The sequence below is a fragment of the Caloenas nicobarica genome, chromosome 2, assembly GCF_036013445.1.
Source record: "Caloenas nicobarica isolate bCalNic1 chromosome 2, bCalNic1.hap1, whole genome shotgun sequence".
NCBI classification, from domain to species: domain Eukaryota; kingdom Metazoa; phylum Chordata; class Aves; order Columbiformes; family Columbidae; genus Caloenas; species Caloenas nicobarica.
In genome coordinates, this window is record NC_088246.1 from 123,436,259 (window position 1) to 123,451,737 (window position 15,479).

At 35.7% G+C, this 15,479-nt stretch overlaps 1 protein-coding gene across 3 annotated transcripts in view; it reads right to left on the minus strand.

The window, feature by feature from the left end:
* The window catches only part of RB1CC1 (RB1 inducible coiled-coil 1), an 84,033-nt gene that overhangs the window by 37,324 nt on the left and 31,230 nt on the right, over positions 1–15,479 (minus strand). For 2 of the 3 annotated variants that reach the window (XM_065628210.1, XM_065628209.1), the window contains exons 6-9: positions 10,172–10,374; positions 8,719–9,154; positions 4,604–4,774; positions 701–885 (exon numbers count right to left, since the gene is read on the minus strand). In XM_065628210.1, coding sequence (XP_065484282.1) covers positions 701–885; positions 4,604–4,774; positions 8,719–9,154; positions 10,172–10,374 — 995 coding nt within the window. Of the gene's footprint in view, positions 1–700; positions 886–4,603; positions 4,775–8,718; positions 9,155–10,171; positions 10,375–15,479 lie in introns of those variants that run through there. The other variant, XM_065628211.1, reaches the window with a different exon arrangement.

Consider the following 15,479-nt stretch of genomic DNA (forward strand, 5'->3'; position numbering starts at 1 on the left):
AAAATTGGTGGCTATCCAGTGTGCAAGCCTAACAGGGTCACAACATTGCCTAATTATTTGCTGCTAGTATAAACAAAGTTTTTCTTCTACAAATTGTTAAACTCTGTATTTTTCCTATATATCTGACATGACAAGTTATCTAAAGCTTTATAATTAAGTGTAGTAGTATGAAAAATTGTATTTCCCAGTGAGCAATACAGACTACTTACTGCGTTCTATGTCATACAGTAATGATGATTACATGAAAAATTGCCATTTTTACTGGCTGTGACTGGATGTAACTATTTTTAATGAACTACAAGTCAGTTGAACTACTGCCATGTTTTTCTGCTTTGAGGCGATCACAAGCTACTGAAGAGTGTTTCACCTATGTTTATAATCCTCTGAAAACATCAATATAAATGCCTGTCAAATTTTAAATAAGATACTGATGACTTCTGAGGTTGATGAAAGGAGAGGGGATTGTAGATTCTTTTATATTGTTTTATTGATATGAAGACCATTTAAACTCTAATAAAAGTTTATCTTAAAATAATATTTTGTTTCTCACTTACAAATAACTTCATATACAAACTGAAGTGATCCAACTTTTATTTTCTCTCCCATTAAGAAAATATTTGTCGATTTTCTTATGACACACATTCTTTAAACAGTCTTGATGCAAGTGGAAGCAATATAAAGTTGAAAAGTTGTAACTTACTTCAGTCTGACTTGTAGATTATTTGCAAGCTCCTGTTTGGCAGTGGTACATTTCTGTTTAATATCTAACAGTTTTCTGTGATTAGTTAACATAATCATCAGCTGATTTGCATGACTCAAACACAAATCAGGCAGCACAGAAGGATCTTTCAAGTTCTCGGCTCTCTTCTGATTAGCCAAAAATCCCTAGAGGAAAAGAGACACGTTTGTTACGCAAGCTTTGTGACAATCAAAAAGCATGGAAATGATCCACCAACTCTGTAAGAATGCAAGCATTTTAATAAACTTACTGTAACCATTTAGGAGTACAACACAACGCTACACAGAGAAGGTGCTTTCTTTTCATTCTATAATCTGGTCCAAATATCTCTCATTCGATATTTCTCTTCCAAACAGTTATCAACACAACCTTATAAGAACTTGACACAACTAACCAACACCAGTGAAAGATCACAAAAGTTAACGCAGCAGAAAAGTAGCTACTATGGTGGAGCAGATCAACCATCATTCTAATTTCTGCAAACAACCAGCGTGTTAACTTCTGGCATATGCAAGACTTAACATCAACTTAAGAGCACATGCTCTTAAGGCTACTGTGGGCTAAAGAGTATAGTTTTTGCATAAAGAAATTCATACATGAAACTAATTCGTCTTGAGAGCCAAGATCACAGCTAGACATCTTATTTGCCCACAGGAGTTGGGCACAGCAAAGAATTATCTGTTGTGGATGGTAACAGGCAACCCCTAGAAGCATGGGGGCAACACAGGGAAGATGGACTGCCTTAGGTAGATGGGTGATTGCAGTTCTACAAACTTATTTAAACCTTTGTTTTCTTAATAAAGAATTCAAAAAAATCAGACAATAGTTTTAAGTGTTTCTTTCTGAAGCTGAGGTTGATGAGAACAGTAAACCATAGAAAGTCATACAAAACTGCTGAAAAATGAAACCACTGTCATTGCTGATTTGATACTGAATGTAAAGCAAGCTTCTCGTAAGATGCTACAAAATACATTTGCAAAGCCTGCAATAAATATTTATATCCTAGTGAGAACATCACAGAAATCAAAGTAAGTATGAAACAAATATATTAAGTGTAATGAAAAGGAAGAAGATGCACGCTGAATACTGAACCATTTACTGAAATCTGAGCAACTTATGTACTGAATGAGCGAGCATCCTCTGTGAGGCAAAAGAAGGCTGCAAACTTTTTAACTGTATTATCCAAGCCAAATAAATGGAAACCAGAAAAGGTGGAAAGAACTGCTACTGAGATGATGAAGAAGACAGCCTCATCAAAAGAAATTAGGTTGTTTAGTGAAGGAATACAAAGACATTGAAGAAACATGCAGTGGTAATTGTTAGGGAATTGCCAAGCACCAAAATCAAAGGCAGTACAGGTATGACAGAAAATAGAGCTGAACTAGCCAAGAATACTTTAAGATCTGAGACTAGCAGATGTTTATAAACATTAGGACAATCAGATTGTATATAACTTTTCAACAGGAATGGAGGTCTAAATAATCAATTGTTTGAAAGTTACAGTTCTCTGCAAATTCTTCAAAGGTATAAACTCAAAATTTACAGTGGCGTTTAAACAAGGTGGCCAAGTATCTTTCCAACTGACTTTTAGGCATCTCACTCAAAAGTGGGATTGGTAACCTTGAGGTAGGCTCTACCTTCGAGTAAAGAGGGAAAACATAGCTAAAACCATTACTCACAGCACTGGGCAACCAGGCATGGGGATGCAAGGGCAGCTTTTCCATCATGCTAAATCCCCCTGTATTTAGCACTGGCCTACAATATAAACACCAATGTAAGACTGAGCTTTAGCAGAAACTTATTTCTAGACTTACTCATTGAAACTATCTGAAGAGAGACTCCACTTTTAAAGAATGCTGCCAGATGTACTGGTGGCACTCACCTTTATATACCAGCCAGAGGACGCAGAAGGAAGCCTGGGTCCTATGTGACGGTCAGCCCAGTTCTCTCCTCCTCAGAAAGGGGGTTCTAACCACCCCAAAATAGGGAGGAAATGTTCACTTACTCCTACTAATGATATACCACTGTGCAAGCAGAAATAAGAAATTCATGCCTTGCCTTTCTTCCTGGTCCCAGCTCTGATGTAAAGGTGAAAATCTGAGCATCAAATAACGACCACATACAGATTTTAATATACTTCCAGTTGCAAACAAAGCATAAAAGGACAATCTTAGGTATAAATTTAATTGAAGCACTTCACAGAAACTGTATTTAATGAAGAAGCTTTAATATGGCACTGACATGTTTTAAAAAAATATAGGAGCTATATATTTTACACTTAAAATAGCCTTTAATCAAACCACTTCAAACGACACTGTCTAATGCAGGCATACTACTCTTCTCACTACGTGCTTGGTGATAAACCATTAAGCACGTTCCCTCTTCCCTGTATGGTTGAGCGATCAGTTACCAAGGACTCAGTATATCCCTTGAAAATTAAATTCAACCTGCTTATCTATCATTCCCTACCTCCAACCGAATTTCTGACTTTCTAGCTTTTTTTTTCTATTTCTAGACTATAAGGATAACACTTATTTGACTCTGGAACTAACTAGTTGAAGGTCAGAAGATGACAACATATTAAGAACAAACCAACAAATTAGTGGGTGTGACAGAAAGTGTTCAGGACACGCCACCTGGGCATGATGTCAATTTCATGCATCATTTTCCCTTTCTATGATTGAGGTTTTTTTCTATGTCTGTCTTCCATTTAATGAAAGACTGGATGAACTAGCAAAGATGAATCAATTCACAGCATCCTGGTATCCAGCACAGGAGCAACTGCAAACTACAGGCTCTTTGACAGTTTACCATTGGCAAAAAGTTGCCTGCTTTTAAATGTAGCTGTAAACCAAGTGGAAATTAGACAGATTTGACAGAGATGTGTACAGGCAGATACTAAGATAATATTTAAGCCAGATGTTTTCCTTAAGCTAAGAATACTCATTTAAAATATCCATTTTCAAATAAGCTTTAAAAATACTTATTTATAAAGTTTATAGCTGTTAGACATCTTCATTGGATCCTATTTTTATTAGCAGTTTCTACATTAATTTGCAAAATTTTACACTAATAAAGAACAACTTGTTTGTAAACCATTCACTGTATTTAACAAGATACACCTTTACACAACAAGAAACACCTTAAGAGGTATATTCAAAGTTTTTAAATTTTACCATATTCTAAGCAATTCTTACTCTTGCAGAAGAAATCTGATTTCTAAAATAAAAATAAACTAGATGTATTCTGTGCCAGAAACACCACCATATACTGAATCATATCAGAAGTCAGCAATTTTACACTGGTGCTTTTATGAGAATGTTGATTGGCTCAACTGGAATTAAATATATTTCTCCAAATTATAACCAAGAGAACGTTGACAGAAATACTTCAGCTATTAAAATATATGGTTTAATATGCAGTTGACAAAGTTGCAGTGAACTACATCTCTGCACATTCCTAGTGCTTTAAGCCTAGGAAATTTTAAGTAAGGCATTTTTATTTTGTAGAGTGATTTATTCTCCTATATAGGTGAAGTGACATAAATATAAGCCCTATACTTCAGTTCTGGTGCTGTCTACCACCCACTGTTGCATTTTCAACTAGTTCGACGTTTTTAAAAAAGGTATTTAAATTAATGTGGTAGTGGGAGTTATGAGCTGAAAACATGACCACAAGATGTATAAACTACCAAAATTGAAATACCAAATTACTGTGAATATAGCATCTTTCTGAGCATGTCCAGTGCAATAAAATGAAAACTATCTTGCATTGAGAGATGCAATTGTTTTGCTGTAATCTTTAACAGCATACATGTACCAAAAATCTACCATCTTCCAATGTTACACACACAAATGGTATTACCTGAGCAAGTTCTTTTTGTTCATTCACCAGTCTGCTGCAGCTTGCTATCATCTGGTCCAATGCATAGAGCCTATCCTCAAGGCCTTTAATGGCCTTCATGTTCTGATTATCTAGTTTGGCAATAGTTTGACGACATTCTGCCAGAAAAGGTTGGATAATCCTTGGATCAAGCTAAAAAAAAAAAAAAAAAAAAAAATAAGAGTCTTTATTAGCAGTTGACACACTGAAAAGTGACGTGAGCTAGCTACATGAGTTTTTATAACCTTTATTTTTAATCTAATGTGTGCCTACATCTGTCGCCTGTTTCAGAATTCTGAGTTAATGGATTTTATAAGACAGCATGAATTTCTTAGAAGTATTCCAACCAGACCATCATATAAATTGGAATCCTTACAAGAGGACGGGACATTAGTTGACAGCACAAGGCAGGTTTGAGTTAGAAGCAGCAGTTTAAAGCTAATGGTCACAGTGTACAGTGGAACAGAGTTCATAGAGCTACAATTAAAATAAGCGATGAACGTGACTCAGTGAAAGGTGCAGCAGGGAGGGTGGTAAGGAAAAGCTGCGAGACCCATTAGCCTTTTTCCACTAAATGAATGTTTTAATTGATTCATTATTCAAGCAGCTCAGCTCTAAGTAGCTGGAAAACATCCTACGGAAAAATAATACATTTGTAATACTTTTTGCTAATGTTTTTCTTGATAAAAACACATTTTAAAAATTATTTCATCACACTTCTTCGCAGGTCATTATCCAGAAAAAAAGTGTTTCAAACACAAAGAGGCTACCAATGCCACAGATATGAACAGTGACTCTTGCAAGTTTCACTATAAGAGCAGTGACATAAATTAGTCTTTATTTCCTTAATTCTAAAATCAGCATAGGTAATTACAATCGTTTATATAGGACAGTTTAGTCTAAACCTGGATTAGTTAGGAAAATAACTTTAGAGTCATTACATGTTAGCAGAATATGAACAAATTTATTCAAAATTGTTATTGTATGCCATCTATTATATGAGAATCTAGTGGAAAGGATACTATCCTGTGAGGTCATACTAGTTGTCACAACACAGGCCTCTTTTATCAATATGCATGGTTAATGTCACATCACAGAACGCATAAATTAACCCTCAGAAAATAAGCCGCTTATATGAATCAATATTAGCACAAATAAAAGAACTATTTCCCCCTCAATCTGCTATTTAACTGTATAAAAGCTTTCATACACAGCACTTTTTCATTCTGGAAACACCCTTCTGGGGTACAGAGAGAGGACTTTGAAGAGGAAAGGCATTACAAATTAAGGAGCAACTATAAAGAACAGGTCTTTTTCTTGAAACAAAAAGCCAGAATAAACAAACAAAAATAAACAAACAAGACCATAAGGGAAAGTACTAAAAACTGGTAGCCCAGAACTCTCAGAATAAATAGTGTTACTATTAGTGTGACAAAATACATCAAAGTTTTCTGAAAATTGCAAAGGTCAATTTTTAGTATGTTATGATTGGTCGTCTGAATCTTGGTCTTTCTCAAGTGAGTTGTCCATATTCAAGAACTGTAATAAAAATAGCCTCTGGGATTAAACCAGACAGGTTTTTACAGGATCATCTTCATTGCCATCCTACTTAGCATTACTCCACTGCAGCATCCCAAACAGTTTCTCAACTGTTTTGGGTTTTTTTACCTTCATAAACTAATTGTATATCTGTTATTACCAAAAAAAGAAAAAAAGAACCTAATCCTCTCATTCCACCCTGTAACGTATTTCCTCCATCCATTCTTTTTATCCCATCTTTGAGCTAATTAGATTTGTAGCACTCAGCTCTACTTTCATTGATAGATAATATTGCTATCCGAGTCTTTAAAGGCTAGAAGAGACTTTTACTTAAGTAGGTACGACAGCACTTAACAGAAACATCTGGTTAGCTCCTACTTACCCACTGCTTTTGCGGCAGCCTGGGTTTCTGCAATTAGAAGCGTCGTTTTGTAGAAACACCTAGAGACTCGAAGAACCAGACACCTAGCAGCACTCTGTGCAATACATCAGTTCTGCCAAGACTATCGGTATCAAAGTTATAAAGCTCACACTCTGATGCTTTACACTTTCATGAAAATACTACCTGAATTCAGAGTTCCACACAAGAATTACAATCACGAACCATTTGCATAGTTCATATTTCCAAAAAGGAAAGAGCATGTGGAGAATGCAGGAAAAATCATTTAAAAAAACCCCCAAACCAACAAACTAGTGTCATTTAATCCTAGTTTGTTATGTTAAAGTGTCATCTCAGGTAAATATTAAAAAAACAATTACGTGGCAAGATATTTATTCAGTATTTTCAGCCACAGGCCAATTCTGTTTTGAAATTAATTCTAATTCAATGGTAGGCAAACATTTAATCATTTTTCTGTGCTGCTATCGAAACAAGGTAATGTTTTCCTAAGGAAAACCAGCAACTATCACATTATTTCAAAGCTTTGGGGTTTTTGTAAACTAAAACAGATCAAGATTGATCAATCATAGTTGTTCTGGTAGTGGCCAGAATAGTCTGATTAAAGTGTTTTCCCTACTTGCCAATTCTGCTTATGCCAAGAAAAAAAAACCCTTCATTTTTGCAGGAGCAATCACATTTTTTCCCTACACAAATCAGCTTAACTTACAATACAGTTACGATAGTTGAAACAAAGGATTTCTGACTAGCCTTAGGTAAGGCAAGGACAGAAAAGCACACAAGATTGCCTCTCTAAAACATGTGATATATGTCAGATAAGACTACAAGCTGACCAAAAAAATGTACAGTGAGTTTTTAACTGAAGTGGTTATCCTTTAATTTTTGTATCTTTAGTATCACTAAAAATTATTTGGAAAGAACTGTTTCATGTCTGTCTCTTAAAATATTGACTTTTAAAAGACATTATATTTGTGCCCTGTTAATATTACCTACAAAGTGAATTTATTCTCTCAAAACCAAACTACTGGGTTTTGTCGTTCTTGTTTTAAAGTAGTAGAAAGCACCTTATAGCATTGCTGAACAAACAGGAGAGAGGATTGTCTCAGGCTTCAGCAATTACAAGTCTTTCACACAGAAAACTGAATATTGTTTTTGCTAAAAAAACCTTTTTAAAAGTCTAGTCTCTCTCTTAGCCTTTTCTGAACTACTACAATTTAGGTCAAAATCTTAAGCAGTACTTTAATATTAAGCCAAATGCTCTAACTATTTTTAAGATAGAATTGGAAAAGCAATGTGCAGAACTGATTGCATGATAATGTTACCTACAACAGATGGGGTTTAGGCATAAGATAGGACAGGAAGACTGTCTCAATTAAGGAAGAAATAAAGTGTCAAAGACAAGTGAAATTGTTGCCTTTGTTCAAGGTGAATTGAATTCTAATAGTATAAAATTATACATAAGCAAACAAGGCTAAACAATGCAAGAAATACAAACTACAATGAAAGCAACAAAAGAAGGAAATGTCTAGGCAAAAGGTTTTTAAAAGGTTATAAAGCTCACTGCTTAAAACAATCATTTGGAAAGTAAAGAAAGTGAGCAATGTTTTATTCTACCAGCAGAAGAAATACAAACCGACATGTTGGGCTCTTCTGAGCACAACTGCATCAGTTCATAAGGAATGCACATACATATAGTATGTAAATTTATCACAATTAATTACATTAATTTGCCCTGTATTTAAACAAAGGCTTCAGTATTTTCTAAACAAAGAACATTAACTTGGGTCCAGGAAAATCTTTACTTTCATTATAAGCATAATTTCTCTGAAAAAGGCAAAGAAAGAATATAAGTCAAGTCACTTTGCAAGAAGCTATTGGTTTTCCAATAGGAATGGCTATCTGAGAAACCAGCAAGACAACAAGCATTCATTGTGAAATCATACGTTTCCCTAAAGGTCAAATTCTTAACACTCAAGAACTCTTAAAATACTTCCCAAATTCCCACCACCCCCTCAGCTTCTGCTTTGGTCTCCATTCAGAAAGTTATCTGAGAAACGATGAGCTACAAAAAGTTGAGCCACTGCAAAAGCACCAGCATCCGCAAAAAAACCAGCAACATTCAATGCAATATAATTTGATTTTCAAAAAATTGTTAACTTACCCTGCTCATAGAATCGAAACATTTTCTGACCAGCGATTCAACATCATTAGGTCTATCTTGAACATTTATCCAGTCCAACAAAGACACATTGAAGGAAGGCTGATCATCATCTTTCAGTTCTACTGATGTTTCATTGTCCTGGACAGCAGCAACTTGACCAGATTCCTTATCATCTTTTACATTTTCCGAATCTGTGCCTTCCAAAGCTGAATGTTCAACTGATTTGCAAAATGAGGCTAACATTGATTTACTGTTCATTTTAGATATACCAGAAGAAAGCACCAATTCAGCAGATTTCCCATCCTCAGTTTCTTCACTTTCTGCCCCTCCATGCTCAGCTGAAGAATCCAGTCTTCCTAAGCACTCTCTGTAACTATGTCTTGTTAGGCACTCCAGCAGTGGTATCTTCGCCATGACAGAAACAGCAGAACCCAAGCTTTTTCAAAAAGGGTGAAAAGAAAAAAACATCATTATCTAGAAGCCAATGTGACATAAAAACTTAGAAACAAACCACCTATAATATAAAGTATTATTTATTTTAGAATTGAAGCATACTGCAAAATGAATTTGGTAACTACCCTTTCAAAATAGGAGGGACGGCTAAAGAAGTTACCATTTTTGCTTTCTTCCACTACTGAATATGAACTCTTCTAAACTTCCAAGTAAGCGTATGTTTATAATGCAATGAAAAAAGAACAGTTGGATAAACTGAGACATGGCCCCCTTTTAATTTTTTTGAACACACAACTTGGACTTCTATGTTTCCAACCTGTGTGGATACCAATGCTTATTAGTGGAGTTCAAACAGTTTCTCTAGATTTGATAAAACCTATGAAGCTAAACTTTTTTTTTTTTAAGGTAAAACATATTTATGCTTTATTTCTTTATGTATTTGACATCCACTTACATTCTATTAGGCAAATCACTCACAGAAATACCATACTATAATGTTCAGAAAGACATCAAAGATTTTCCTTGAAGTAACATCCAGAGTTTGCAGAGTACAAGTATACACACACATATATATACACTCACGCCCACCCACTCAAAGGTATACATACATATCCAAAGTTTGTGTTATGACTTCATACTTCCAACACAGATCATCATTAATATCTGCTCAAGTATATTAAAAAGCAATTAATTCAAAAGTACAAATATGTATTTTAAAATGTTGATTAAAGTCTAAATTTATTATCTAGCTATTTCTAGTGCACATTTGGAAGGACTCCAGCTCTTAAACAGCTGTTCGTTAATGAGCATATCTTCCACATAATTAAATACAGGTTTCTGTCTGCTGATGAATACAGGGAAAAAATGTCAGTTAAAAAAATGACTAGTATAGAACCGAAAGAATGCACTTAATTAGAACACCAGACATATAACACTAAAAAAATAAGTTGAAAATATAGTCACTTTGGAGACTGAGGCTGAAGGTTAATGGCAAACCTACTGTGTAAGTTTCAACTTGATTTCATCTATGGACTGCAAATAGCTTGAATATACATTTTCAAACTTGAAAAGCAGCTTTTGGTAAGAGTAGGTACAATCTTCCAAGTTGGCCATTATGGCAGCCCAGCCTTGATGCTGAAGATGTTCATCATGTACGAGACCTTCACAAAAGGAGCAAAGTTTCTTGGCAACCTCATACATTTCCTAAAAAAAAAAAAAAAAAAAAAAAATCCAACAAAAATCGCAAATCACTTCAGATTATTAATGTTTTATATAGTTACCACGGTAAAGTGAGACATCTAGAAAATCTTAATACAAAAGTTGTTTAATTTAGAGAGCTAAAAAATGGTACACTTTAAAACTTCAAACAAAAATAACAAAACTTCCTTTATTCTTAAATAAAAAATTTAATTAGATGACACAAAAAGTGTAGAGATGATTTACTGTGAAATATCTTCAAAACAGGTAGGTGAAAGCTGCAGCTCCAAATGAACCTTATAAAATTAATTAAATGCTGTTAATATAAAATATTCAGTGTGCACATCCATCAATAATAATGCTTGTACTAATCCAACAGAAGGAGCTGGCAAACAAAGTCCATTAAGGAGAAAACAATTGGTGAACCAAGCAGAAGCTCAGAACAAGACAATGAATTGCAGGATCAGGCAGAAGAAGGGCAGGTGTATCAGATGCAAGAAATGCACAAAGAAAACAGCAGGGCATATAATTAATTGAAGTTTTCCACTGATTAATAAACCAGATGAAGCATGATGTGCAGCAGTGCAGAGTGTCTACAAAACTCTAAAACACGCCCTGAGACGCAGTATATGCAAACCAATGTGGAATATTTTCTGTTAAACAACTGGATGACAGAGGCATCTTACTGCCATAGGTGAGAATTTAATTACCACCCAACTTGGCAGAGTTAAAACAGAGACCTACACATGGCAAGTACCATATCTTACTAAAAGTGCACTAACAGCAATGCCGATTAAATTCCAAAGTTTTAACTACTAGAAGAAAAGTAACTATTTTAAGTTTACCAATTTAAGAAAAAAAGAGACTATCCCCCTCAAAGTGCCTACTAATCAAATACCAAAATGAGGAAGTAAAACAAAAGTCATACAATAAATCCTTCAGCTCAATATTTCATCAATAACATACTACATGGAAAACATTCTTCTGACCATATATGAATGCTGGGTTTTAATATCTACCTACTCTCCAAAAAATAAAATCATAGTACTTTTTGCAGGTAGAGCATATTGTTAAACCCGGACTGAACACATAACCTTCCTCTGCTCCAGTACTTGTGAGAAAACCATGCATGAAGAAAAGTTATACAAATACAGTGAGAAAGCAGTGTTAAAAACCCAGCACATTAGTATTTCAGAACTTATTTGCTGCTGAACACACAGCAGCACATATGCATACACAAAAAAGAACTTCGAGCCCAACAATATTTATCTTCCTGAAACAAACCACAAAAGTGCAGAACATTTTATCTGAACTTTTCAGAATTAACACTGACAAAACCTGAAAGTTATAAACACCTCCTCTCTTTTTAAAGGTCCAAGCTTTGTCTCAAGCAGCGTGACAAAATTCCACTGCCCTTCAAATCACCGCTACCTAAGCTACCAGCAGATGAAAAATGAATATACAAGCATACTTGCACATGAAACTCAAAGGAAACCAAAAGCTACTACAAATTTCTATAACTCTGTAGTAAATATACTATTTATCTTGTTGTTTTCTGAGCGTTGGTCACTTTCTGTGCACATGAGAATAAGGATTTCAAGTTTGAACAAAACACTTATTTGCTGCATGACCTCTCACTTCTTAAAGTCAAAATCAACCAATAAGACAACTGGGACAGTATCCAGATAGTTCCAAAACCTGCAAGTCATTTTCTTCAGACTATTTCTAGTCCAACCATACAATTTAAGTTCACATATGCTGACTAACGCAATATTGACAACTTGAACACTTTGAATTCTCTTTTTTAAACTGACTTTGTCTACAAGTTACTTAAAGGCAAATTCCACAGCACATAAAAAGGCAGAATTACTGTTTCCTCAATTATCATATTGAGAAGTAAAATAACAGGTTGTTTTACCCTAATGTATACTAAAAAAAGACACCAAAAACATGAAGCTGAAAAGGTATGTCCCAATTGTGTTCTAATACATGTCCCAGGAATGTACACAAGTGTTTTACTTTCAACTCATGAAAGCTCTTCTCAAATTCAACCTTCCTCCAAATTACTGGGAACAATTCCAAAAGTGAGAGCATATGCAGAACCACACATTAGTTTGAAGACTAAAACAATTTAAGCCATCTTCAAAATCAAAATTGATCATAAAGACTTTCAACGTAGTTCCTACAAGTGAGTATCACAATTTACTGGGGAAAATAAAGACAGGACTTCTACCTTCAAAGAAAAATGTTTCTTTAAAAGCCCTGGGTAGAGACTTTTGTTAGTTCTGTTTTCCTTTGGACAAACTCACTTTGCATGGCACAGCTCAAATGTGTAATACAGAAATGTATACACTAGGCTTCATAGGACAAGACTTTCCACCCTGAGTCATGCTCTTAACTAGTGGCCAGCATTTGCTTTTTTAGCTAGATCTATGTACTCTGTTTACAATGAAAGTAAGAAGTTATAAATTTGTGTTGTCCTATGAAGCTTCTAACACATAATTCTGGATACTCCCTTGAGAATCTAAGTTTTGTCAGTTAAAGATTTTAGTTTTAACAAGGTTGTTTCCTGAGCAAAACACTTTCAAACACAAAACAGAAGTCACAAATTACCAAATTTAGTGAGGAAAAAAAATCATCACAACTGATATTGCTTGTTATAATACTGATGACCAGCACTGACACTCTGTATACAGGAGTCTAACCTGTGGTGATTTACCCAAATTTAACCAAACCAGAAGCTTGTGTCCCAGCAGTCTGACTCCTAGAAAATGGAGAGCAAACCAGTATTACCTAGAGTGGCAAATTCATATTTCTTTACTTTTCAGAAACCATGTAACAGACGGGCAATCTAATAAGTGTCAGGATCTGTCATAGAACAGAGACATGCCCAAAGAAACTGCTATGTAAAAACACCCTAATGCCACCTAAGTATTCAACCGGGTATTCATTGCCAGATGAGCTGCAGCACCTTGTTGTAAATGCAGGAAACATTAAAAAAAAAAATCCCCTTGTGAAAGCAATCAAATACAATAATGAGACACAAAAGATTTGTTTTCTGAACTATTTAGAGCTCAAACTGAACTAACATTGAACTCTAAATTCATTAGCCTGAAACCATAGCTAAGTTTCTTTCAAATAACATGTTTTCAAAGTCACCTGCAAGCTAATAAACCACAAGTCAATTCGTACAACAGAGACATGACTGTTTCAGGGCACATATGCAAGATATTACAACAAATCCTCCCAAAGTTATTTTTATATGTTTATCCCAAGCGCCAAAGAACTTATCTCTGAGTGTGGGGCAGCAAGCAGTAGAATTCTGTCTGCATGGACACAATCCGAATCTGCAGGAACCCACTACTGCTTTTGATGTTGGTTCCTTAGGCAATGTCATGAAATAAGCTCATTACTTTCAAATAATAAGGAATATTATTCTGAATTTAGGAGGAGACCAAGTATACGGTTCTAACAAAGTTCAAACCACATAGAGTAACTATTTGTCCACTTATCAGAACTGTTTCAGTATTAGACTATACTAAGCAGATAACAACACAGGGAACAAGTGTGGCAGTATTCTGACATCAGGCCTGTGAGAAACTACAAGAGTCAACAGCGTGAGAACAAGCGTTGGTGGAAAAATACAAGAAGCAAGGACTGTATACTGATTGATACATCAAGGACAGGGGGGTAACTTGTGATAGACCAAAAACATACAGCAACTTTGGTGGGAACACAAAATATATCGCTTATGTAATGACTAACTTAGCAAATCAGCAGATGCTTGAGCAAGCATCACAGCAAGTATAAATGCAAGCCTGAATTTGTAATAAGTGTCTCTCTTCGCACCTTAAAGAGAGTCCGTGCCTCATTCACTACAAATGGTGCCCTGGAATATGGACTTTCAACGCAGCTGTAAAGGAAGCAGTTGTTCCAGTAGCGAAGCCCAATTGAACCAGGACCAGGAAACAGAGCCAGGGAAACAGAACTGGGAACCAGGAAAGTACGCACCGATCACCAAGAAAAGGTGAGCAAATGGGAACCATGGGAGGGAAGTTATCCCTTGAACAAAGACAAAGCCTAGATGTCCTTCAACGTTTATTAAGAAAGTAAAATCAGGACATACCAGGAGTCTGACCAGCGACTTTATTAGAATGGATTGCTAATCATGTGCCGGACTTTCCTACAACTGGTACATTTCAGTTGAAGGCATGGCACACAATTGGACGAGAACTATTCGAACAGGTAGCGACTGGAAATAATGCTGCTTGTGAACATTTATCTACTTGGGGGAAAATTATGTCTACTTTAAAAGCAGCTCAGAAGGAAGTAGTTCCGCAGGTCGCAACTATCTGTGAACCTTCTGCTCCTCCCTTGTCATGCACTAACCATGGATGCAGTAGCGGAGAAAGGGCTGGCTGATAACGAAGCCCCCACTTGTATGCTACAGCAAATGCTTTAGACAAAAGATGGTTTGTGGGAGTCACCCAACAACCCCCTTGACCCTGGCCCAACGGACCTGGAGCGAGAGCCTAATTTATTTCCCCCGGATGATACTTTGCAACCAAAAGCGCACACTAATTTAACCACGTGGGATAAATGCAGAGAAGAGGCTTTGAAAGCAGGAGACTGGAAAGTGGTTACAGCATGCTCTGTGGTCTATCATTAATGGCAAACTCCAGGCTTTTGACAGCTACCTTATGATGTCATAAAGGAATTATGGACATTAGCTAAAGAAAATGGGGTTACTTTGTCATTTGTTATAAATTTTTTGGAAGTGTTAAGCTCCTCCTACGTACTTACTCCGCATGACTGGCGTTCTTTGTTGAAAATGATTTTAACCACTACTCAATATACTGCATGGCTATCTGATTTTCAGAACTGTACTATAGAGATTATTGATAATGCATATCAGCAAAGAGGGACTGATTGCAGTCATTTAGCTGGGGAAGGTGCCCATGCTTTGCCAGAGAATCAAGCTGCATATCCCAGAGACATATATGGTGTAATAGCAAAACTAGCAATGAAAGCAGTTCGGAAGTTACTGGAGGTTGCCAATACGCCCTTTTCAAAAATCTTGCAAGGATCACAAGAACCTTATGTGCAGTTTT